The sequence below is a fragment of the Quercus suber genome, unplaced genomic scaffold (genome assembly GCF_002906115.3).
Source record: "Quercus suber isolate HL8 unplaced genomic scaffold, Cork oak 2.0 scaffold_398, whole genome shotgun sequence".
Taxonomy (NCBI): domain Eukaryota; kingdom Viridiplantae; phylum Streptophyta; class Magnoliopsida; order Fagales; family Fagaceae; genus Quercus; species Quercus suber.
Genome location: NW_027069849.1, coordinates 123,755 through 150,264, shown reverse-complemented (window position 1 = coordinate 150,264; position 26,510 = coordinate 123,755). Strand labels below are relative to the sequence as shown.

Below are 26,510 nucleotides of genomic sequence, written 5' to 3'. Positions count from 1 at the left end.
TGAGACCTGTGAGGTGCTTTCCTTCACACAAGCTTAGGATTATCAAGAGGAGATTTCTTCAAGAACTTGATGAGCATTCAGTTTCTGCCATAAGAGCTTAAAGATACGCAAGCGGGAGTACTTGTATTTTCTGGAGAATCTAAGAAAGAAGGAGTCTGTGGTCTCAAAGCATGTATGTGGTCGTGTTAATAAGTTTCTACTAGTGTGTAGTAATAAGATGTTAGTGGTCTAAGTCTTATTGTAAAACTTCAATTCCTTCTATAATGAATTCAAGTTTACCTTGAGAATAGTTAGGTTAAATCCTTCCCAGGTTTTTATTGGTGTGGTTTTCTGGGTCATCATATTTTTGTGTGATAACCTAGAATAGCTGCTATATACTTGATATGATTGTTTGATTGTGATAACCTAGAATTGCATAATTTGACTAAGTAATCACTTGGCTAATTAACTAGGTTAATCTGGTTGTGTTTTAAGGGGTCTAAAAACCATAGTACTCATGCACAAGCATTACAACATGTCCATGCATTAATACTTCCTATGCTTTGTGATTTTGATTGGTTGTGTTTTTTGTTTATGTTCCAGCTTGTGCTAAAAAATTGTGTTTATTTGCTTTTTGTTTTAAATGTTTTTACTTTTTTTTTTTATTATCAATCTTTACTTGTTGTTTTGTAATAAAAAAAAAAAAAAAAATCCAAAAACACATAAAAAGTAGAAAATCCAAAAAGTTTGATCGACATTATTGTGTTTTGTCACAAACATGTTTTACCTTGTACCTTTGTGCTAATGGCTTTGTACATTTACGAGCATAGCTTGTACCTTATGCATTCACATCATTATGGGAAAAATCTTGAAATCTATGTGACTGTTGTAAATAGATCTTCAAACTTGTCATGAATGATTAGTCAATGGTTTTGTTGATCTTGAATTTTGCATAGACTTGTGCCTATATATCTTCCCACCGTTTATTTTGTTTTGTTTAAAGAGCTCAACAAATGTAAATCTCAAAATGAAAAGAGATAATGAGCTACAAAAGCCTTTGCACATATTAGTATTTGACTAGGAAACAGGGAAAGCGACTTTTGTGAAAAATGTATGAAGCCCAAAAAGCCAAAGGCTTACTCATCAATTTGAAATATCAAAAATTTCAGGCATCGATCTCAAAATGAGATGTAATTATTCAAAAAGATCAAATGATATCATGAATATGGAGCCAAATGAAAAGCCTCAAAATTATGTTATCAAGTTTTGTGGGAGGTCATATATGCATATTTCTACAATATAGATAGGTCACTTTTCATAGTGCTAATTGTGTATACCTTGGTTGAATTGATCATTGAAGCTTCACATTGGACTAACGACTATCTCATTTTTGGTATCCACACACATCACACATGTCTATGTTCATGAATTCCATATTCATTTGTGTGATTGTACTTGATTAAATGCATTTCACATACTTAATTTTTGTTGATCCAACACAAAAAGATTTTTTAGTGTTTTAATTGTTTTTGGAAAGCTTATTGTTTTTGTAAAAATATCAAAAATTTCAAAAATTGTGTTGCCTTGTACTGGCGACTTGGTCGTGGGTCTATCCAGTCACATGCCCTAGTCGCGAGCATTACTCAGAAGGTTTTTGCAACTCACTGATGGGTCAAAGTCCCAGTCGCGAAAAAGACTTAGAAATTTTTCAAAAATCTGGATTTTTAGAGTTCTCGCGACTTATTTTGGCGACTTGTTTGTAAGTGGAAGCTCCAATCGCGAGGTCATACAGAAATTTTTATAGCTCCCTTTGCGACTTTCTCATTGGTGAACCTTCCAGTCGCGAAAATCACTTAGAAAAAATTTTCAAAAAATTTTCTCTAAGGTGTTTGGCAACTTATGCGCGACTTGGTTCAATCACGAAAAATGCATGATTTGCACTTTAAGGGCAATTTTTAAAACTTTTTAGTTTTTTCTCGAACATTTACGACTATTCATTGTCTTGTTTGTTCAACATTCTCACAAACACACCATGCTACACTTCAAAAATCCCCCATTTTCGTCATCTTTTCAACTTCAATCTTAAAGAAAAGGTATGAGTTTTCTTATTTTCTCTAAGTATTTCATGATTATAGCCTTGTTTTTTTTTGGATTTTTGAGTTATTGTTGAGTTTTGCGATATGTGTGTTCGGACATGGGTTGGGTTATTTTTGTTGAGTTTGCTTGAATGGGTTCTGTTAGTTTGATAATATGTCTCTTGATATGCTTGTTCTCTTGTCTAATTTTCATTCTTGAAGTATGATTATTATTCTTATTGTATGCTGTAAGGTTGAAATTTATCAACCATCTTGTTGGCTTTATTTCGTGCTAATTTGTTTGTAATTTAGCACTTAGTAACCTTGTATTTAGGTGGGATTCATGTAAGGATAGTGTGTGAAGAGAGTGTGAAGAATTGCTCAACTTTGTGCCAAGAAGCAGGGACTCGCAGCTAGGACTTACGACTGACTCGCGGCTTGCAAGCCGCCAACTGCTGTGCACGTGAGAAGCATGTGGGGAGGTGAAGGGTCATGCCAGCTGTCGTACTACAGGACAAAAGTCCCAGGCTGGCCAGGCCGTTATCTCGTGACTTGAACTCGTGACTTGGACCAGTCGCGAGGCTAAGTCGCCAACCAGCCTTGTTTGGGAAAACTGATTCTTCGTATTCCAAACACACACCACTATATATAGACCCTTATACCCATGAAATATAGAGAGCTTCTAGAGAGAATTTTGAGAGAGAAAAACAAGATTGCCTTATCTCCAATCTTCACTAAAAGACTCTTCAAATTCCTCTACTCTCTTCCTCTCCATGGATACATCCTGGGTAGATTAGGCTTGGAGGGTCTATTGCTGTTCATGTATTCCAACTACATTTTATAGTAGATTATTGACCGCTTGGAGGGCGGCGAAGAGGTTTTACGCCGAGGGCTTCGGTTTCCTCTTCAATAACACATCACGTGTTATCCTTGTGTTTGCATCTCTCTTCCCTTTATCTTTACCATTTAATTACTGCTGTGATTATAATTATTTATGGTTTAGATTGTTTATTAATTCTATTATAAGCTTGTTATCATTTTTTGCACATACATTGTTTGGTATAAAGCTTGAATTGGTAATTTTGTAATTGGGGGTCTAAACGTTCATAGTGTTTCAACGCTATTTGACCATTCAATTGGTATCAGAGTGGGTGCACTTGTTGCAGTTTAAATACCTTAGTGTGATCCTTGACCCCATTTTAAGATGGATAAGTCTCAATCCCTAAATGTGCCACCATTTTTTTATGGTAATAATTATGCATTTTGGAAAGTCCGTATGAGGGCGTTTTTGTGTTCTATTGATGATGCTGTGTGAGATGCTATTGAGGATGGTTGGACTAGGTCAGAGGCTGCTAAATCCACTTGGGATAAGGCAGCTCTTGCAACGCCTAATGCTAACAGTAAAGCATTGAATGCTATTTTCTGTGGTATCTCTCTAGAAGAATTTCATAGGATTTCACATATCACTATTGCTAAGGAAGGTGAAAGACACCAAACTTCAGATGTTGACCACTCGCTTTGAGGAGCTAAAGATGAGTGAGGATGAGTCCTTCGACTCTTTTTACAGTAAGTTGAATTAGGTGGTCGTCGACAAATTCAATTTGGGGGAAAAGACGGAGGATTCTAAAGTTGTAAGGAAGATCCTTTGGTCACTACTAGAAAGTTTCCGTGCCAAAGTAATGGCCATTGAAGAGAGCAAGGATCTTGACAACATCAAAGTTTAAGAGCTGGTTGGTTCATTGCAGACGTATGAATTGTCACTCCCCACACAGAAGAAGAGCAAATCTCTTGCTCTTAAAACAATTGATGAGAGAGTGGTATCTCATGAATTCTCAGAAGAGGATGCAATAGATAAAGATGTGGCATACCTTGTAAAGAACTTTCGAAAATTCTTAAAGCTTAAGAATGGTGGAAAATTTGGTGACAGAGGAAGATTTCAGAGTTCTGGGAAGGAGAAGAAAGAATTTCGAAGGAAAGATAGTAAAGATTCTCAATCTTCTCAAGGAATTACTTGTTTCGAGTGTAATGGACATGGACACTTCAAAAAGGAATGTCCCAACTATTTGAAGTCAAAAGAAAAGGTCTATGCTACTACCTTGAGTAATACTGATTCATCAAACTCTGACCCTAAAGATAGCTATGACGGAGAAGGAAATTACTCCGCATCCATGACCATTGCACATGTGGAATCCTCGGATGATTTGGGTTCACTTGTGAAGGAGCTTGGCGAGCATTTTGATTTGGAGTCTATTGGGGTTGTTAAAGAATTGGAAGCTGAAGAGGAGGAAGATTCATTTGATCTTCAAGAGAATTACGCCTCACTTTTTAAGAAATCGGGTTAGTATACAAGGGTGGCAAAGGCGGCTGTGAAGAAGATGAAGAAAACTGAGGAAGATTACAAAAATCTTTTGGTGCGATACATAGAGGCAAAGTGTGAGATTGAAACACTAAATGGTGAGCTATCATAAGCTTACATAAAAGTGAGATTTCTTGAGCAAGAGGTAGTGCAAGCTCATGCCAAGATGGAAAAGGGTCTCCTCTAAGAAGTTGTAAGACGTTATCTCATCTCAAAAACCTTCCTCAAGCAAGTCTAGGTTGGGATACATCGGAGGGACTAGCTCATTAGCCAATGTCACCAAAGAAGTGAAGTTTGTGAAGACCAAAGAGACAGCTATGGCTAAACCTATTCCTGAGAAAGTCAAGGCTAATAGGAAGAAGAATGTGAATGATCAACGGGTGTTTAACAAGTCCCATAATCAATCAGAAGCCAGATTTGGAGCTAGAGGAAGATCACTTCCAAGATCACAACAAGGTCCTAGAACGAACTATCTTTGTCACTATTGTGGATTGCAAGGACATACTAGACCCAACTGTCACAAGCTGAGAGCATTGAACAATGCAAGCGCTCCTTGATCAAGAGGAAGGAGAAATGATGAGAGGTCATGGGGTGGTGAGCAACCAAGAAGTTAGAATCGTGATCTAGGAATGATGGATGTGATGAAGATGATCGGTGCCTTTACCAATTGCCTGGAAAGCTTCACACGGAGGTTTGAAAGTCCTAACTCTCATACCCAATCCGTCAAGGATATCACCCCAAACGCACGTGACGTGTGCGTGACGAAGGGTACTCATGCAGAAGCATTACAACATGTCCATGCATTTATACTTCCCATGCTTGTGAATATGCTTGGTTGTGTGCTTCTTGCATGCTTTTGAGTTACTATATTGTTTGTGTGTTTGCTTTTGGTTCAAAAGTTTTTACATTGTTATTTTTGTTTGCTTTTGATCATCCTTTTTACTGCTTTTGTGTCAAAAATCCAAAAACACATAAAAAGTAGAAAATCTTAAAAGTTTGATCGACTTTGTTGAGCTTGTCTTAAAGCATGTTTTGCCTTGTACATTTGTACTAATGGATTTGTGCATTTAAAGAGCTTAGCTTGTCTTTTATGCACTCATATCATTGTGGAAGAAATTCTGAAATTTATGTGACTGTTGTAAATAGATCTTTAACCTTGTCATGAATGATTAGTAAATGGTTTTATTGATCTTGAGACATGCATAGACTTATGCCTATATATCTTCCCACTTTTATTTAATTGCTTTACTTAAAGAGCTCACCAAATGTAAATCTCTAGATGAAAATAGATATTGAGCTGCAAAAGCCTGTCGCACATACTAGTATTTGACTGAGAAAAAGGGAAAGCGACCAAAATAAATTGTATGATGCCCAAAAGCCAAAGGCTAACCATCAAAATGAAATATTCAAAATTTCAGGCATCGATCTCACAATGAGATATGTTTATTCAAAAAGATCAAATGATATGTTGAAAATGGAGCCAAATGAAAAGCTTCAAAGAAATGTACTCAAATTTATGTAGGAGGTCATATATGCATATTTCTATAATTGAGATAGGTCACATCATCTAGTGCTAGTTGTGTATGTCTTGATTGAATTAATCATTGAAACTTCACATTAGACTAAGGACCATCTCATTTTTTATATCCACACACAACACACAAGTCTATGTTCAATGAATGCCATATTCATTTGTGTGATTGTACTTGTTTAAATGTGCTTTCACAAGCTCAATCTTTGTTGATCAAACACAAAAAGATTTTTGAGTATTTTAGCTTGTTTTTGGGAAGTATTTTGTTTTTACAAAAAAGTCAAAAATTTCAAAAATAGTGTTGCCCTGTTTTGGTGACTCAGTCGGGGGTTAGTCCAGCCGCAGGTCTTAGTCGCGAAAAATACTTAGAATTTTTATTTTCAAAATTCAAATTTTTATGATTTTCACAGATCAGTGTGGCAACTTGTTCACGGGTGAAAGGTCTAGTCATGAGGGTACTCAGAAATTTTCACGGCTCACCTCGCGACTCTCTCACGGGTAGACCTTCCAATCGCGAAAAACACTTAGAAGATTTTTTGGAAATCTTGGTTTCACAGTGTTTCGCGGCTTACCCTAGCGACTGACTGGCGACTTAATCCAGTCGCGAAAAATGCATGGTTTGTGTTTTAAAGACAGTTTTTAAAATTGGTTTTCAGTTTTTTCCCTCGAATTTCAGTGATTGTCCATTGTCTTCCCCATTTCTCTTTCTCAAACACTCCGTGTCTCTCTGAAAAAGCTTCAATTTTTGCATTATGTCTTTATCAAACATCAAGAAAAAGGTATGGGTTTTATATATCTCACCTCATACTTACTGATTTGATCTTTATTCTCTTGTTTTGTGAAGTGTTTTTGAGTTCTTGAGATTTAATGGGTTCGAACATGGTTTGGGTTTGTGTGTATTGAGTTTTGTTGTTACTGTATTGGCTTTACTTTGTTTCTAGTATTCTTTTCATGTGTGTTATCATGTTTTGTCTTTAGAGAGACTATGCTCTTTGATGTGGTTCATGAATGTGTTGCTCCATTCATATCATGTTCTTGCTATTTTGTCATTTGTGACCTTGTGATGCCCTTTTGACTCTGTGTTGCTTATGTCTTCCTGTTTGTTTCACACTCTTCTATCTGAATCTAATCAAACTAATGTGTGTACACTGTGGCATTGCATTTGGTTCTCTGCTATATGTTTGATGATTTTCAATTGGCTCGTTGTTCCTCCAAAGGTAAAGACATTGTAATTGATGACCCGTCAACCCCGGTTGCGAAACGGACACGACTGTCATCTAAGTCATCTAGGAACTCTTCCATTGAGAGATTCAGGACACCTACTGACTCATAGATGTACAAAGACACTTTCAAAGAGGCTTTTGCCATTGTGGAAAGAGTTGTCAAGTTTGACACCCTAAGGACAACATTTATCCCTAAGATTTTTGAAGGAAGAGATTGGGCTGACCTTTTTGGAAATTTTGAGGATCCAATTGAAGAATTGGTTATGGAATTCTTCTCTAATGTCAGATATATAGGAGTAGAGTTGAAATGTTGGGTAAGAGGAAAAGAATTTTCCATGAATGCAGACTACATTACTCAGGTACTTCGCTTCACCAGACCAAGAAATGTGGATTGTACTCCATATGATGACAGAGTAATTCAAACACAAGACATCCTTCAAGTTCTGGGGAATGAACATGAAGTGGGAAGCATAGGATCATCTATAAGCACTGCCTTGTTTTCACCTGAATTGACAACTCTAAAGCTGATCATGTTCTCCAATCTCTACCCACTGTCAAACATTGCCTTCATCAGTTTTGGAAGGGCTAAATTTTTGTGTGACCTCATTACCGATGTCCCGATTGACATTTGTGCTCACATATTCTAGACCATTGGGAAAACAGCGGCTTGTTCAGTAATACAAACAATTCTTCCATTCTGCAGTCTAATCATGAAGATTGTACTTCATGAAGGTGTTAGTCCTTCATCAAATGAGAAAATCTTGCCTCGTCCCCGACAAATATCAATACACACTCTCCAAGCAAGCAAGAGTCACTCATCCAAGAAACCTAAGATTGAGCCATCCACACATGCATCTCCATCTGTTCATGCTATAGTTACCCCTGCACAATCAACTGGCACCACGTCTATTCCTCTTGGATTCCAAACTCCCAGACAAAGTTACTTCATTGAAAATGTGCTTCATCGAATTTTTGATTTGGAACGGCTTCTCAACTCCTGTCACAGTCAAACTCAAATGCGTCTTAGAACCATTGGTTACAATTAGATAACATACAACTGAAGCTGGAAGACAGCCTTTAGCTATTCGTGCCAAAAAGGGGGAAAGTAGCACAATAAGGGGGAGAGAAGCTTAAGAATGAAGAATGAAAAGGAGTCTGCATACTAAAAGGGGGAGTGTTTATAGTTGCTACATACTCTATTGTGTTTATTATAGTTTTTATCCTGTGTTGATATGGTTTTTATACTTTTGGAAAACGTGTGGTTCACTGATACAGTTATTTATTTCTGTAGTTTTTCAGTATACATTTTGATGTTACTCAGCATATCTTACTTTTTGTTTTGGTCTGTACCTAGTACCTTTGTAAGTTTTTAAGGTTTTGTTTTTGTTTTGTACCCACATTGCTTTTGTAAGCTTTTAGGGTTGTTTCTATGCACTTTGTAGGCTTTATGGTTTGTACCTTGCTTTATGCAACCTGTGTGCTTTGTTAAATCAGTACTTATAACTAAATGTTATACATTTCCTTATAAGTACTGTCACTCTTGTGCCCTTGTAGGATTTTTCCTAGATGCACATTCTTCATGTACTGTGCATTGGTTGAGTGTTGGTCATTCAAGTGATTTGCCTTGTGTTTGTCAGCTTGAATGTCCGGATGTTCATTCCAAGTGTGAATGAGCATTGTAATCACTTGGTTATAGTGATTGCTTGTTGAGGTCTTGCCATGGTGTATTGCTATATTCCATTTTGCTTGATCGCATTGTGCTTGCTCCATATGTATTACAAGTTTTCTGCATACAATGAACTTATTGTGTTGTTGTGCTTTAGGAGCTACTTGTTCTTATGGTTCAAGAGCTACATAGATTCTAGAGTTAGGTGTGAGTGAGTTTTTCAACTATTCCCAACTCACGCGTTAAGTCTAGAGTTTGTTATAGGGTTTTGTCATGGAATAGCCAAAGGGGGAGATTGTAAGGTTGAAATTTATCAACCATCTTGTTGGCTTTATTTTGTGCCAATTTGCTTGTAATATAGCACTTAGTAACCCTGTATTTATGTGGGATTCATGTAAGGGTAGTGTGTGAAGAGAGTGTGAAGAATTTCTCAACTTTGTGCCAATAAGCAGGGGCTCACGGCTAAGACTTGCGACTGACTCGCGACTTGCAAGCCACTAACTGCTGTGCATGTGAGAAGCATGCGGGGAGGTGAAGGGTCACGCCAGCTATTGCACTACAGGACAAAAGTCCCAGGTTGGCCAGGCTGTTATCTTGCGACTTGAACTCGTGACTTGGACTAATCGCGAGGCCAAGCCGCCAACTAGCCCTGTTTGGGAAAAACTGACTCTTCGTATTCCAAACACACACCACTATATATAGACCCTTATACCTACGAAATGTAGAGAGCTTCCAGAGAGAATTTTGAGAAAGAAACCCTAGAGAAAAACAAGATTACCTCATCCCCAATCTTCACTAAGAGACTCTTCAAATTCCTTTACTCTCTTCCTCTCCATTGATACATCCTTGAGAGGTCTTTGACCAAATCCTTTTCTTATCACACCCACGTCTGTGAGAAGGTTCATTTTGGGTGCAAGGGGAGCAGTTTGGAAGGAACCAATATTCATTGGTTGATGTTATAGGCTATAGCGGAATCTGGTAAGCTAGAGAAGAAAAAGGTTCGGCGCAACTTCGTTGGAGCAGGAAGCTTGGAGGGCTTAGGTACCTGGGTAGATTAGGCTTGGAGGGTCTATTGCTGTTCATGTATCCCAACTACATTTTTTAGTGGATTATTGGCTGCTTGGAGGGTGGCGAAAAGGTTTTACGCTAAGGGCTTCAGTTTCCTCTTCAATAACACATCGCGTGTTGTCTTTGTGTTTGCATCTCTCTTCCCTTTATCTTTACCATTTAATTACTGCTGTGATTGTGATTATTTATGGTTTAAATTGTTTATCAATTCCATTATAAACTTGTTATCATTTTCCACACAAACATTGTTTGGTATAAAACTTGAATTAGTAATTTTGTAATTGAAGGTCTAAATGTTCATAGTGTTTTCAACACTATTTGAACATTCATATGCATAACATACCCATTGTAAAATGTCTTGTAGACATTTGCTTGGATTTTAGGGATTTTGTGATATACACTGTTTGGTATTTGCATCACTAGTCAAGTGTTTTTGCTTTTTGCCCTAGGTTGTTCATGGAATGTTTTGAGCACACACTCACTTTGTGATATGTTTAAAAGTTTATGATAAAAATCTACTGTGTTTTGTTGATTGCGTGTTCTCTTATAACAAGCTGTGTCTGAATTGAGTTGTAGACTAAATATTTGGTTTAACTCTTTGTCCTTGTTAGTGCTTCTAATCTGTTACTAATTGTTTGGGTTACCATATGTGTGCTCTGTTTTTGTGGTCTTTGCTGCTATGGTTTTGCAAATGACTCCTACAAAAAAGAAAACCACTGCAAAGAATGGTGACAAGAGGTTGAAAATGGACAATATAGAGTTCAAGTCTACCAAACATTTTGAGAGATACACTCAGTTCTACTTAAAGGCACCCATCATCCAAGAAAGATTTGTGGATTTGGTTGATTTGAAGGAAACTTTTATTCCCAGTTGTTTTCAGAACAGAGGTTGGGATAAGCTACTGAATGATCTGCCTGGGCTATGTGAACCTCTGATTAGAGAATTCTATGCTAATACTGTTTTAAGAGAGGATGAGATCAACTGTTGGATACAAGGACACAAATTCAACATAGATCTGAATGATATTGATGGTGTTGGGGTTTGAGAACTTGGACCATGATTTCACACACTACAAGGACAGGATGCTCCCCATAGAAACTGTCCAATCTCATATTGGTGAGTTAGAGAGAAGAGATGCCTCAACACTACTGCTTTTCCAGTTGACATGAGATGTCTTACAATGATCATGATGTTCAATTTGTACCCCGTGAAGAAGATGACCACCATTAATAATGCTAGAGGCAGTTTTCTTATGGAGCTCAAGTTGAAAACCTACATTGATATAAGTGCTCCTATCTTCTTTATCATTGCTGATGAGACAAGAACCACTTCAAGGGCAAAGCTGATTTTCCCTAGTCTACTTATGAGGCTTTTTAGAGCAAAGGGTGTGGACATTCCTCGAGACATTAGTCTCATGCCTACTCTCTCAACCATTAATACTCTAACCATTACACGGATAAGAGTTCATCTTCCAGAAGTTGAAGGACAACCATCAAGTTCAAGAGGCCGTGACAAAAGGAGCAGAGCTTCATCATCCTTTAAAGTACCTCCAGATGCATTCCAAATCATACTTGAAAGGATTGATGGATTTCGAGATGTCCAAAATGAGCAATCTGACAGGTTGGCTGCAAACCAAGAGAAGATGAATCTACTTTTAGCAAAGTTTGACAGTTTTACCACCCAGCAACAGCCCTTTTGGCCATTCCGGTCAAAAAAGGGGAGAATTTTAGAGAAGAAGAAGGGGTAGCTCTTGAGGGGGAGTACCATTTATCATTTTGAGGGGGAGCAAAACCAGAAACTTCTTTTAAGCATCCTATTTTATGTTATCTATGTTTTTGTTGTTATGTTTTGGATATGTTTTATTATGGGTTTGCTCAGTTTTGTGTTAAATACTTTAGTTTTATGCATATATAAGTTTATATTCAATACTTTATATATTTTTGTACCCATTTTTTGTAGCCAAGTACTTGTTCTTAAATGTTATGCATTTTCTTTAAGTACATCACTCTTGTGCCCTTGTTAGATTTTATATCTTTGATGCAATTACTTTGAGTTTTTGTATCGGTTGAGTGTTGGACATGCAAATGATACTTTGCATTGAGCTTATTAGCTTGCATGTCTGGATGCTCATTCCTTGTGTGAATGAGCATTGTGGTCACTGTTTATAGTGATTGTTCATTTTTGGTCAAGCCATGCTTTATTGTTTTAATCTATATTGCTTGATCGCATTGTTTGATAATAAACTTGAATTAGTAATTTGGGGGTCAAAACGTTAAAGTTATTTTACACACTATTTAAACAGTCAGGCTGGAATAATAGTTTCGTGAAAACGTGTGACAGTGGTTGAAAGAAATTGAGAATTTGATGACAATAAAGTTATATCGTAGACTCATAGTATCCCAAAAACAATAAAAATAGGTTGGGACGCACGCACGTATAAAATACCTTGAAAGAAACTCTCTCTCTCTCTCTCTCTCTCTCTCTCTCTCTCTCTCTCTCTCTATATATATATATATATATAACTTGGTATTGAAAGAAACTCTCTCTCTCTCTCTCTCTCTCTCTCTCTCTCTCTCTCTCTCTCTATATATATATATATATATAACTTGGTATGAAATAATAATCTCTTCTTATTAATCATGAATGCCAAGACTGGCTATTTATCTGGTGTACAACGAGGCTCTCATAAAATAAAACCACTTCCTAACCTTCAAGGTTCGAAACTCATTACTTTTTTTTATTTTTTATTTTTTTAGGTGCAACGAGTGAGCCACACACAAAGAATAATCCTTCATCTTCCTCAAACCCACGTAAAGATTGAATCTCATATCTTTATTATAACGCCAAGTGACCATACCAACTTGTCTTGATGGTCTGGCTCTATTCAGGGGTGTAGCCAGGAATAAATACATGGGGGGGCCGGGTTGTAACATAAATGTGCTAAATATAATTCTTAAGTCTATTGGATACAAAATTATCAACTTTCATATACCATCATATACTTAAACATGTTGGGAATTCAACTGAAATTCCAAACTTGTGAGAAACAAAAAAATAGAGAAAACAAAATAACAAAAGAAAAACAATCACATGCACAAGACAGTATTTACGTAGTTCGGCAATTTGCCTACGCCCATGGAGTTGCAGGGATTTCACTATTATAAAAAAAAATTACAATGTGCAGCTACAGTGTTTTTCTTTCTCAAAAACAACAACAAGACAAAACCATAATCACAAAAAAAAGGCTTTTATATCCTGCGCACAGAATTCACAATGGGCTACAAAATGGGCCAAAAAAATTTTGTCTGCCCAAGCCTCCGCTCCATGGACTAAGCCTCAGTAAATCTCCCATTAAAAACCACGCAACATTATTCAAGTCAGGTCGGATCAAATCATGCCTGACGATGATTTTTCATGGAATAAAATTCTTCCATTATCATCTCCATAGTGAAATTCCTTGCAATTTCCTTCTCTATATAAACTATCATATTATCTGCCAAAAACTCATCCTCCATTCTATTGCGAAGTCTTGTTTTTAACAACTTCATAGCTGAGAAAACTCGTTCTGTAGTTGCTGTAGAAACTGGAAGGGTCAACACAAGACGAATAAGTCTATCAATTAAAAAATAGACATTAGACTTTCCTGAAATTTTTAATCCCCTACATAGCTCGGAAATTGTACTCATATTCTGAAAATCTGGATGTTTTATCACATCAAGCTCATAATGTTGCAATTGAGACTCCAAAAGTTCTTGTTCATGTTCAGTAAAATCTTGAGGATAATATTTCTTAACTAAATTGCATATATGAACAATTTTGAATAATCTAAAAGCATCCTTGGGATTTAAAGCTGAACTAAGAATGACAAGTTCCGTTGTTAGCTCACAAAATCTACTTTTCAATTCTTGCAATTGAAAGTCTATTGCAACTGTAAATATGCAAATTCTAAAATGATGTTCCATTGTTAAATCTTCATCTTGACGACGATATCTACCTCGACCTTTAGTGTAACGAGCATTCATATCAGGAATATCAATTTCATGTTGCTCACAAAATGCTATAACACTAGCAAGTAAAGGCTCCCATCCATCATCTCTCAACTTTTGAATAAGTGATTTTGTAGTTGAAACTAAATGCATGGCATTTAAAAGGTCTTGAGAACGTTGTTGCAAAGCTTGACAAAGAACATTAGTAATTCCCATTATCTCTTTCATCAAATGCAAGATTAAAATAAATTCAAATGATGTTAATACCTGATAAGCTCCCTCGGCATCACCGCGTTGTTTATAGTTAGCCCCTTCCTCAGAGATAGTGTTGATAACTTTGCAAGTAGCATCAAACATGTTAATCAAACTACAAATAGATTGAAAATGAGATCCCCACCTAGTATCTCCAGCTCGTTGCAAAGTACCAATCTGGTTTGCACCTCTTCCAGTCTCAATTTCATTAGAAGCAATCATATTCTCAACTTGTTCTGCTTGAGCATGTTGCAATTCATCATTACGCTTACTAGAACCAACAACAATATTGATAATATTAACCAAATGATCAAAGAACTGATGAACATCTTTTACTTCTCTAGATGCTGTAACTAGAGCTAATTGCAACCTATGAGCCATACAGTGTACATAATAAGCATATGGGCAATCTTTAAGAAAAAGAGCTTGTAATCCATTCCATTCACCACGCATGTTACTAGCCCCATCATATCCTTGACCTCGAATATTTTCAATGTGGAGGTTGTAATGAGAAAGGACAGCACATATCTCATTCTTTAAAGTCAATGCAGTAGTGTCTCTAACATGCACAACATGAAAGAAACGCTCTTTAATAAAACCTTCTTTATCAACAAACCTCAAAATGATGGCCATTTGCTCTCTCTTCGACTCATCCCGAGCTTCATCAACAAGAATGCAAAATTTTGCATCCCCAATTTCTTCACGAATAGCATTTCGCACATTACTAGCAAGAATATGCAAAATCTCCTTTTGAATTGTGGGTGATGTATATTTGGCATTTCCTGGTGCATTTTCCAAGACAACACTAGCTATTTTGTCATTGAAAATTGATGTGAATTTTATCAATTCAATAAAATTACCTCTATTTTTTGAATCAAGACTTTCATCATGACCTCTAAAAGCACAAGCTTAGAATGCTAGCCATCGAGCACACTCTACTGAGGTTTTGAGCCGCAATCGATTATTCTCTAATTCTTTTGACGTTTGTTTCTCAATCAGCTTGTCAATATGCCGTGAATGATTCTTTAAATCATCGCAACATTTCATAGCAATCTTATGTGGGGAGTTTGGTTCTTTCCCTTCATGACGAATTAAAGGACAATTCATTCCATCTTTCACCTTTTTCCAATTATTAAATCCTTTTGAAATGAATACATCTGATCCGGGACGACCTATTGGTTTCTTACTAAAAAGGTAGCAAGGTAGACAATATATCGCATCCATTGAAGGTGAGTATTCCAACCAATCCTTATGTGAATCATACCATGAAAGTTGAAATCGACGACGATGAGTATCATCATTGTATGGATATTCTATATTTACAGGTTGATATGGACCTTCTATGAGATAAGCTCGTCGGATTTCATCTTGTTTGTTGATAGGAAATTCACATATTTGTTTACGTGATCCTGGATCACGATCTATCTCTTCAAATTGAAGTTTTGGACATTTGGAGGGGTGTTCATCAGGCATTGAAGTATTAACATTTGTTTCTACAGCCACAGGTGTCCTAATTTCTGAATTGCTAACATCTTTTTTCTTAAAGAATGCATCAATTGTTTTTCGTTTGCTCATAATTCTTTTAGCTTTAAGAATATGACTCTTGGAATTAACCTGAAAAAGATTTAAAAAAAAAAATTAATTAGAAATTTTTATTTAGTTATATGAATGTTATTCATACTCAAGAAAAAAACAAAATTTTCACTATAATTTAAACAGTCAGCCCATTTTTAATACAACTTTAATTAATAATAACCCCTAAAAAAAAAACAAAAATAATTTAATTAATTTGTCTTTTATAATGTATTGGTTAATTTAATTATATAGCTTTAATTATTATTGTTTAGTTTAACAATAAACTATATTGCTTTAATTTATTTGCTATTAATTATACTGCTTTAATTTGTTATATTGTTTTAATTAAAACAATGTAATGTGCTGCACATTACATTGCTCTAATATATTGGTTAATTTAATTATATTGTTTTAATTTGTTTTAATTTATTTGTTATAATTAAAGCAATGTAATGTGCTGCACATTACATTACTTTAATTATTATGCTACACCCGGCCCCATGTGCCCATAGCCCATCTACCCCCTCCCTACCCCACTCAACAGCCAACAGACAAGCACAAAATGTGCCCCAATCACAATAGCTAGCTGCAATCAGAAAATTTCGCAATGCCAATCACAAATCATAATACACGTTACACTAAATGACAATTAATATTTCACCAAACACCAATGAGTCACTGACCAACAACAAAAAGTGACAAGATAAAGCCAAATTAAAAAAAATGAGTCACTGACTGACCAACAACAAAAAGTGATAACATAAAGCCAAATTAAAAAAAAAAAGACAAAAACATTAAAACAGAAAAAGGCAAATTCAGCCAATCAGAGAGGCACAATTCAAAAGAGAGAGACATGAGAATCTGAGATCAGAATTTAAAGATAAGAATAAAGAGTTAAGAGACTTCAGACTTCATAAATATTCTTTCATTTTTTTCCTTCAGTGAGATAAAGAGAGAGAGACTGAGAGAGAGTTAGAGAGAAAAACCGGAGCAGAGGTAGAGGCGATGAGGCAGAGAAAAACGATCTGAGATCTCTGCGATCTCCGATGGCGATGAGGCGATGACCGTTGGTCCGCTACGATTTGTGAAAAAAAAGATTTCAAATGTTCAGTGAGATAAAGAGATAGAGACTAAGAGAGTCAGAGAGAAAAAGTGAGAAATACCTTGAGGGAGGGCCGGAGGGAGCACCGTCTAAGGGAGGCCGAGCACTGGAGTAGAGGCAGAGAACTCTGCGATCTCCGATCTGCGATCTGCGGACTGCGATGAGCGGCGACCGAGCTGCGGCGACGGCGACGGTGACGTCAACGTGACCGTGGGTTACTGGGTTAGTGGGTTTGGTTTGTTGGGGACCTGGGGTTTGGTTTTGGTTTGTGTATTGGGGTTTTTTTTTTTTTGATAAACACTCTGTTTTAGTTTGCTGAGTTTGATGAGCTTTAGTATTGGGAAATTGGGGGTTTGATGAGCTTTAGTATTGGGGATTTGGGGTTTGATTTCTCTGCCACTGCCAGTGATGTGATGGATTTCAAGTCTCTGCCAGCGACAACGGGACGTGCTCTGTACTGTTTTTTTTTTTTTTTCTTTTTGGTTGAGAATCCGTGGGCTGGCCGTGAGCGAGCTTGGGCTCGCCGTGGGCTTGGCTTGCCGTGGGCTTGGTTTGCCGTGGGCTCTGTTACATTTTTTTTTTTTTTTTTTGCTTGAAAGAAGAACAGATATATATATATATATATATATTTTTAATTTGAGGTGTTCCTAATTTTTTATTGAAGGCTGGGAAAATGGGTGAGAAATGGGTAGGGGGGGCCGGCTGTGTGATGTTGGGGGGGCCTAGTTATTTTTTCTTCCTAGTCTAATGGGAATTTTTTTTTTTTTTTTTTTGCAGGGGCCACGGCCCCCCCAAGCCACTATGTGGCTCTGCCCCTGGCTCTATTCAATGAAAAGTTAAAACAATATGATCTGGCTTAAACCTACGGCCTACCAATAGATATTACCCTCTAAATCTTCTTCTTCTTCTTCTTTCATTTTTTTTTTTTGAGAAAAAAGCCTCAAAATCTTAAGATTAAAAAAAAAACACCTTGGCACATTGAAGTTATTTTGACTCATTTAACTGAAAATTACGCATATTGCTGGCGAAACAGTTATGTGCCTATTATGGTTCAGAGATTAAGCATATTTCTGGCAAAGTAATTTGGGAAAAATCCTTGGTAGATGTGCTCACCAAGAAAAGGATATCTTGTTTTTGGTGTATATAGCCAACTCTCTCACAAGTCACAACATGTGATGTGAGACTCCGACACTGGTGTATTAGCTTGAATAATGGTTTGGTGAAAACGTGTGACAGTGGCTGAAAGAAATTGAGAATTTGATGACAATAAAATGGTATCGTAGACTCGTAGCAAGGACGGACACAAGATTTTAAGTTGGGAGGGGTCGGAGATAAGAAAAAAAAATTTTCAAATACGCATCCATATAATATTAATAAACTATCAACCAAGACAAATACCCAAAAATCATTGTTTCTTAATATATTAAGATACAATCATCTACTAACAAAAACAAAAGACATGAAACACTATTGTTTCTTTATACAATCATCTATGAAAAGGGAACTCGACGCTCTTTCAAATCTTCAAAATCATCTACGATTGAATCCAAACTAAATGTCGAAGCTATATCCTTTTCAATGTATAACATAAAAGAGTTCATCAAAAAATCATCTTCCATTTTGTTTCGAAGGTTAGTTTTGACAATTTTCATAGCTGAAAATGCTCGCTCTGTAGTAGCAGTAGAAATTGGAAGAGTAAGCACAAGTCTCACTATTCTATAAACAAGTTTTTAGTTTTCTAAATTTCTAGTTCTCACCAACCATTGAGACAACTCAGATAAACTTTTCAATTCTTTGAACTCTGAATCCTGGACTACATTATGCTCAAAATGATAAAGCTCATTCTTCAAAACTTGTTTGTCATAATCTGTGAAATCTTGTGGATAGAAATTCTCTACCAACAAACAAAGATCACTACTTCTGAAAGATTTTAATGCCTCTCGAGGTTCTAAAGCTGAGCTAAGCCTAAGTAACTCCATTGCATCTTCATCAAACCGATAATTTAGTTCCTGTAGTTGAGAATCTATTGTAGCATAAAAAATATTTACTCAATAATGTTGCTCAATTGTAACGTTATCTTGCTGATTACGAGCTCGACCTCGCCTCGGAACATAACGAGCATTCACATCCAGGACATCAATGCAATGCTTCTCACAAAATGATAACACAGTGGTGAGTAAGCCATCCCATCCATCATCTCTAAATTTTTGGATAAGTGCTTTAGTAGATGAAACTAAATGCATGACATTTAAAATGTCTTGAGATTGGCTTTGCAAAGCTTGACAAAGTTTATCAGTGATCTCCATAGTTTCCTTCTCAAGATGCAAGATGAAGACAAATTCAAATAAAGTTAAACCCTCATAAGCTGACTCTGCTTTTGCCCAATGTTCTCCATCAATTGCATCATCAATTATATTTTGTAAAACTTCAATAGTTGAAGTAAACATCCTTAATAAGCTAGAAACTTATCTAAATTGTGAACTCCAACGTGTTTCTATAGGTCGTTGTAAAGTGCCAATTTGATTAAGTCCACTTCCAGTCTCAAGCTCTTCAAGATCAATCAAACGTGCTATTTCATTAGCATTGGCAACTTTCAATTGCTCATTGCGCTTGCATGAAGCATTAACAATTTTGATCAGAAAGAGCAATGCAAGAAAAAAATGACTAATGGCATTAACTTGTTTTGATGCTTTTACTAATGCCAATTGTAAGCGATGTGCAAAACAATGGATGTAATAAGCATATGGGCAATCATTCAAAATCAAAGCTTGTAATCCATTCCACATACCTCGCATGTTGCTTGCTCCATCATATCCTTGCCCTCGAATATTTTGTATATCTAAGCAATGTTGAGATAACAAAGAATATATCCCCTTCTTTTTAGCACACTCACACACAAAATAAATTTATAAAAAAAGAGGACACAATTCACAAACAATTACTTTTTATTCTTAAGTTTGAAAATATTGTAATAAAGATGTGCAAAATTTAATTTAGAGTTGCAAAAATATTTTAAAAATAAATTAAAGTATTAAACTAACAAAGAAAAAATATTTTTTATATATAATTTTTTTTTTTTTTTTTTTTAAGTCGGGTTCAAATGAACCCTGAATATACACCAACGCCGCCCCTCAAAGATTCTGAACTTACCTTATTGGTTGCTGAAAAACCGACAATATTGAAAGATTTGAGGTATTGACCATTGTGATACTTCGAGTACACACAAAGAAAAAAATATTTTTTATATATATAAATTTTTTTTTTTTTTGAAGTCAATATAGACTAGCGCCGCCCCTGGCCCATGCACGTCTTTATCAAACCAACCTGGTCAAGCACATTTGCAGAAGCTCTATATATACGTAGATAGATGCCACCATTTGAATAAGCACCATTCATAGAGGCACTCGTTCAATGTAATTTGAACTTGCTTTAGCAAGAGAAAATGAAGGTTGAACTGGAAGTAATCTCCAATGAGAATATCAAACCATCTTCACCAACTCCCACCCATCTTCGCTATTATCAGCTTTCCTTTCTCGACCAAACATTCCCTCATAGGTATGTTCCAGTTCTCTTTTTCTACACACAGAATGATGCTTACTCTAAAATCAGTACCGATCCTGCCAAATCATTCTCTACTGTGCTCAAGCAATCATTGTCCGACGTCTTAACGCGTTACTACCCTTTAGCTGGCCGCGTTAAAGACAATCTAACTGTAGACTGCAATGATGAAGGCGTGTTGTATCGCGAAGCCCAAGTCAAGTGCGAGCTTTCTGATATTGTTACAAATCAGTATTCTGCAGAGTTCAAGAAATTTATTCCATGCGATATTGCTGGCATGCACCATTTTGCCTTCGCTGTTCAAGCCAACTACTTCACTTGTGGTGGTATTGTCATTGGAGCATGTATTTCCCACAAGATTGCTGATGGCACATCCTTTATCATGTTTATGAAAAATTGGGCAGCCACAGCTCGAGGTGATAGTGATATATATCCCCAATTTCAAGCATCAACTCTCTTTCCTCCTGCAAGTACTTTATCTGGGTTTCAACCAGGAAATAGTATGATAAAAGAAAAGTTTGTATTAAAGATGTTTGTGTTTAGTTCTGCTTCAATAGTGGCTCTTAGAGAAAAATACGCAGAAAGCTCAGACTTAGAATGCCCATTACACCCTAGCCGTGTCGAGGCTTTGTCAGTCTTTTTATGGAGCCGATATGTGGCTGCTACACAAGCAAACTTTGGGCCGAAAAAGCGCAACACGGCGCTATTTGCAGTGAATTTACGAACAAGGATGGATCCGCCATTGCCTAGAAATTCTTTTGGAAATATCTCCCGGTTTGCAACAGTCCTTCTGTCTAGTGAAGAGAGGAATGGCCTTGTGGGCAAAGTGAGAGCCGCGATAAGAAAAATCGACAATGAGTATGTGAAAAAATTACAGGACCACACTCAACACTTGAATTATCTCAAAGAGGCTAGTGAAAAACTCCTGAAAGAAGATATAGTTCAATTCAATTTCAGTAGTTGGTGCAGGTTCCCTATGTATGAAGTGGATTTTGGTTGGGGAAATCCCATGTGGATTGGTCTGGTTAGCGCGCCTTCCAAGAACGTAGGTGTATTTATAGACACCAAAAGTGGGGATGGAATAGAGGCATGGGTTAGCTTGAAAGAGGAAGACATGGCTAAATTTGAAAGTGACTCAGAGCTCCTTGCATATGCTTCCAACACAACCTTAAATGCTTAACTTGTTAGTGTATGAGCATGCTGGATGCGTAGACTGAATGGCTGACACTGCAAAATTGTTTAGCAGTTTCTTCGTTAGTTTCCATCTTGACCTAAAATAAAGGAAGTCAAAAGCTTCCATGTGTTAAAAGTATTCCAATCAATTATATCATCCTGTAATGTTATTTGTAATATATTGGTGAAACTGCTAGAGTTTTAGTTTCTTCTTTGGGTCTTTTTTTTTTTTTTTTTGACAAAGCTTCTTTGGGTCTTTGGGTTGGTATTTGTATGACTATATAAAATAAGTTTGCAGTGTGATTTTCTGTAAGTATCATTCTCCTAATTTTAATATTTGTAAAAATGTTTATCAATTAACATCTTCTCAACTAAAGGAAAAGTCACCAATACCAACAATTTTAACATTTAGTTTTATTAGGAATCTAATAAGATTTTTGAAAATATGTAATTCTTCTGTTTCTTTTATTTCTAACAAAAATATTAAATGAATTATTTATTTTTCCAAGATTATTTTAGAATTTGTAAACATTATACGGGTCAAACTTTTATGTATTGACATATTCAAGTCAAAACAAATTTTACATGTATTTGAGTCTTAATTTTAAGCATGTTCGAAACACATTCAAGTGGTATGAATTNAAAAAAAAAAAAAAAAGAGACAAAAGTTTTCACAGGAAGACCCTGAGCCACTGACCTATAAGTTCTTTGCCCCATTTTTGCAAATTGAAAGAGTTTAAATGTTTAATACGGCAACCCATAGTTCGTTTTTCAAATCTTTGCTAGGAGGATAACCTTCCATATAAGACTTTACCATATATAAATAAAGATAAAAAGCGTGAAAACGATAATGAACCCCCAATGTTATCATAAATTATGAACCAAAGCTACTACATTCGCTGGTTAAAGTTTTTACAAGACAATTTAATTACATTTAAAATGAAGCGGTCAATAACTTGCCCATGCTAGTGACGATTTCAAGAATTTTATTTAGGGGGTTATTAAAAAATTTTAATAAAAAAAAGAACTTGAATATATCGAGTTATCGACAAAAAAAAAAAATAATAATATATGAACTTTTACAATTTTCTTCTACAAATTCTCAAATTTTTAATTATTATATGATAGTTCTTTATGAGTATTTATTGCTAATGTGGGTAGCTATGAACCTATAACTATTTTATTTTGTTAAGTTTATCTAACATTTTTATTTTTATGCAATTGTTATTATCTATTTGTTATTTTTTTTAATAAAAATATTTTAAACTAAATGACAAAACTAAACTCATTAGTTTTGTATTAATTATTGACACACATAACTACACTCATTCATACATAAAATTATATACTACGTGTTTACTTAATCAATCAAATGCTTGGACAAACACTAACTTTACAATTTTTTTTCTTAAATTTTACTAACTTTATAACAAAAAGTTATTATAATATGATAACAATACACACACATGTAACAAACCATTTCTATTTCCTAATTATTAAATTATATTATATTTATATTGTACGCACAAACATCTACATACATCATAATTCACACAAATAACACTATAATAAAAAGTAATGCACACAATCAATATTAGACACACTCACACACAAAATATAAATTTATAAAAAAGAGAGACACAATTCACAAACAATTACTTTTTATTCTTAGAGTTTGAAATATTTGTAATAAAGATGTGCAAAATTTAATTTAGAGTGTGCAAAAATATTTTTAAAAATAAATTAAAGTATTAAACTAACAAAGAAAAAAATATTTTTTATATATATAATTTTTTTTTTTTTTTTTTTAAGTCGGGTTCAAATGAACCCCTGAATATACACCAACGCCGCCCCTCAAAGATTCTGAACTTACCTTATTGGTTGCTGAAAAACCGACAATATTGAAAGATTTGAGGTATTGACCATTGTGATACTTCGAGTACACACAAAGAAAAAAATATTTTTTATATATATAAATTTTTTTTTTTTTTGAAGTCAATATAGACTAGCGCCGCCCCTGGCCCATGCACGTCTTTATCAAACCAACCTGGTCAAGCACATTTGCAGAAGCTCTATATATACGTAGATAGATGCCACCATTTGAATAAGCACCATTCATAGAGGCACTCGTTCAATGTAATTTGAACTTGCTTTAGCAAGAGAAAATGAAGGTTGAACTGGAAGTAATCTCCAATGAGAATATCAAACCATCTTCACCAACTCCCACCCATCTTCGCTATTATCAGCTTTCCTTTCTCGACCAAACATTCCCTCATAGGTATGTTCCAGTTCTCTTTTTCTACACACAGAATGATGCTTACTCTAAAATCAGTACCGATCCTGCCAAATCATTCTCTACTGTGCTCAAGCAATCATTGTCCGACGTCTTAACGCGTTACTACCCTTTAGCTGGCCGCGTTAAAGACAATCTAACTGTAGACTGCAATGATGAAGGCGTGTTGTGTCGCGAAGCCCAAGTCAAGTGCGAGCTTTCTGATATTGTTACAAATCAGTATTCTGCAGAGTTCAAGAAATTTATTCCATGCGATATTGCTGGCATGCACCATTTTGCCTTCGCTGTTCAAGCCAACTACTTCACTTGTGGTGGTATTGTCATTGGTGCATGTATTTCCCACAAGATTGCTGATGGCACATCCTTTATCATGTTTATGAAAAATTGGGCAGCCACAGCTCGAGGTGATAGTGATATATATCCCCAATTTCAAGCATCAACTCTCTTTCCTCCTACAAGTACTTTATCTGGGTTTCAACCAGGAAATAGTATGATAAAAGAAAAGTTTGTATTAAAGATGTTTGTGTTTAGTTCTGCTTCAATAGTGGCTCTTAGAGAAAAATACGCAGAAAGCTCAGACTTAGAATGCCCATTACACCCTAGCCGTGTCGAGGCTTTGTCAGTCTTTTTATGGAGCCGATATGTGGCTGCTACACAAGCAAACTTTGGGCCGAAAAAGCGCAACACGGCGCTATTTGCAGTGAATTTACGAACAAGGATGGATCCGCCATTGCCTAGAAATTCTTTTGGAAATATCTCCCGGTTTGCAACAGTCCTTCTGTCTAGTGAAGAGAGGAATGGCCTTGTGGGCAAAGTGAGAGCCGCGATAAGAAAAATCGACAATGAGTATGTGAAAAAATTACAGGACCACACTCAACACTTGAATTATCTCAAAGAGGCTAGTGAAAAACTCCTGAAAGAAGATATAGTTCAATTCAATTTCAGTAGTTGGTGCAGGTTCCCTATGTATGAAGTGGATTTTGGTTGGGGAAATCCCATGTGGATTGGTCTGGTTAGCGCGCCTTCCAAGAACGTAGGTGTATTTATAGACACCAAAAGTGGGGATGGAATAGAGGCATGGGTTAGCTTGAAAGAGGAAGACATGGCTAAATTTGAAAGTGACTCAGAGCTCCTTGCATATGCTTCCAACACAACCTTAAATGCTTAACTTGTTAGTGTATGAGCATGCTGGATGCGTAGACTGAATGGCTGATACTGCAAAATTGTTTAGCAGTTTCTTCGTTAGTTTCCATCTTGACCTAAAATAAAGGAAGTCAAAAGCTTCCATGTGTTAAAAGTATTCCAATCAATTATATCATCCTGTAATGTTATTTGTAATATATTGGTGAAACTGCTAGAGTTTTAGTTTCTTCTTTGGGTCTTTTTTTTTTTTTTTTTGACAAAGCTTCTTTGGGTCTTTGGGTTGGTATTTGTATGACTATATAAAATAAGTTTGCAGTGTGATTTTCTGTAAGTATCATTCTCCTAATTTTAATATTTGTAAAAATGTTTATCAATTAACATCTTCTCAACTAAAGGAAAAGTCACCAATACCAACAATTTTAACATTTAGTTTTATTAGGAATCTAATAAGATTTTTGAAAATATGTAATTCTTCTGTTTCTTTTATTTCTAACAAAAATATTAAATGAATTATTTATTTTTCCAAGATTATTTTAGAATTTGTAAACATTATACGGGTCAAACTTTTATGTATTGACATATTCAAGTCAAAACAAATTTTACATGTATTTGAGTCTTAATTTTAAGCATGTTCGAAACACATTCAAGTGGTATGAATTGAAGACATAAGATTGATCAAGAAAGCCTGTCAAAATAGAACTTTGATACCTATTGATACATGTTGATCTATCAAGCTATGGAAAAACTAAATAGTAATTTATGTTTCAACCAACAATGACTTGGCTCTTCTTAAAATCCTTGCACTAGGGTTCCAAAATATAAAAAATAGATATTTATGGCCATCATCAAATATATAAATAGACACACGCATACCTAGAGTTGCTACAAAGGTCTATGCAGCTAAGGTTTTGTACCAAGCTACTATCAGTTCATCAAAGCATAATTTGGAGAACATTGCAAATGCTACAAAAATCAACTGGTTGTTGTGGTGTTAGTCACAAATAAGAGATCCATGCAAAAAATAAATCTTTTGCAAGAAGTAGTCCAATTTGGAGATTGGAACTAAGCTTCCTTATTGATTAGTAGGTTCTACTATAACCTCTAATCTTGTTAGTAGATTCTCTAGAGTAGTGACCTAAAATTCACTCGGTGTGATTTTTCCTTCAATGGTTTTCCCAACGTGATCAAATCACTGTGTCAAACTTACTTTTTGCAGCACTTAACTTAGCTTGGTGATTTCATTGTACCTTAATTTGGATTTGCATGTAATTTGTAGTAATTAATCAACTTAGGTAATTGGTTAATTTAATAGTTAACCATCTTCACAATAACAAAGAAGAGGAATGGAAAATATTACTAAACTACAAGTTTCTTGAACATAAAAACGTCAACTTCGCAAGCTTGTCTTGTAGTTAAATTTGTAGCTCTATATATATACTCACCACCGTTTGAATAAAAACCCTCCACAGAACCACTTATTCAAATTTTCTGAACTTTAGAAAGAGGAAATGAAGGTATAGGTTGAAGTAA

The 26,510-nt window shown here is 35.6% G+C and overlaps 2 protein-coding genes across 2 annotated transcripts; both read left to right on the top strand.

Moving 5' to 3' along the window:
* Window positions 1-20,209: 20,209 nt before the first annotated feature.
* On the top strand, window positions 20,210-21,752 carry LOC112001123 (stemmadenine O-acetyltransferase). The gene has a single exon (XM_024033291.2). It carries the CDS (start codon window positions 20,256-20,258, stop codon window positions 21,549-21,551), a length of 1,296 nt encoding a protein of 431 aa, XP_023889059.2. The 5' UTR covers window positions 20,210-20,255; the 3' UTR covers window positions 21,552-21,752.
* Window positions 21,753-23,663: 1,911 nt separating this feature from the next.
* LOC136062279 (stemmadenine O-acetyltransferase-like) lies at window positions 23,664-25,209 on the top strand. Its single transcript, XM_065761143.1, has one exon. It carries the CDS (start codon window positions 23,710-23,712, stop codon window positions 25,003-25,005), a length of 1,296 nt encoding a protein of 431 aa, XP_065617215.1. The 5' UTR covers window positions 23,664-23,709; the 3' UTR covers window positions 25,006-25,209.
* The last annotated feature ends 1,301 nt before the right edge of the window (window positions 25,210-26,510 follow it).

Bases quoted from the DNA above. Each gene is read 5' to 3' on its own strand.
- LOC136062279 (XM_065761143.1), top strand. From the start codon at position 23,710: ATGAAGGTTGAACTGGAAGTAATCTCCAATGAGAATATCAAACCATCT.
- LOC112001123 (XM_024033291.2), top strand. From the start codon at position 20,256: ATGAAGGTTGAACTGGAAGTAATCTCCAATGAGAATATCAAACCATCT.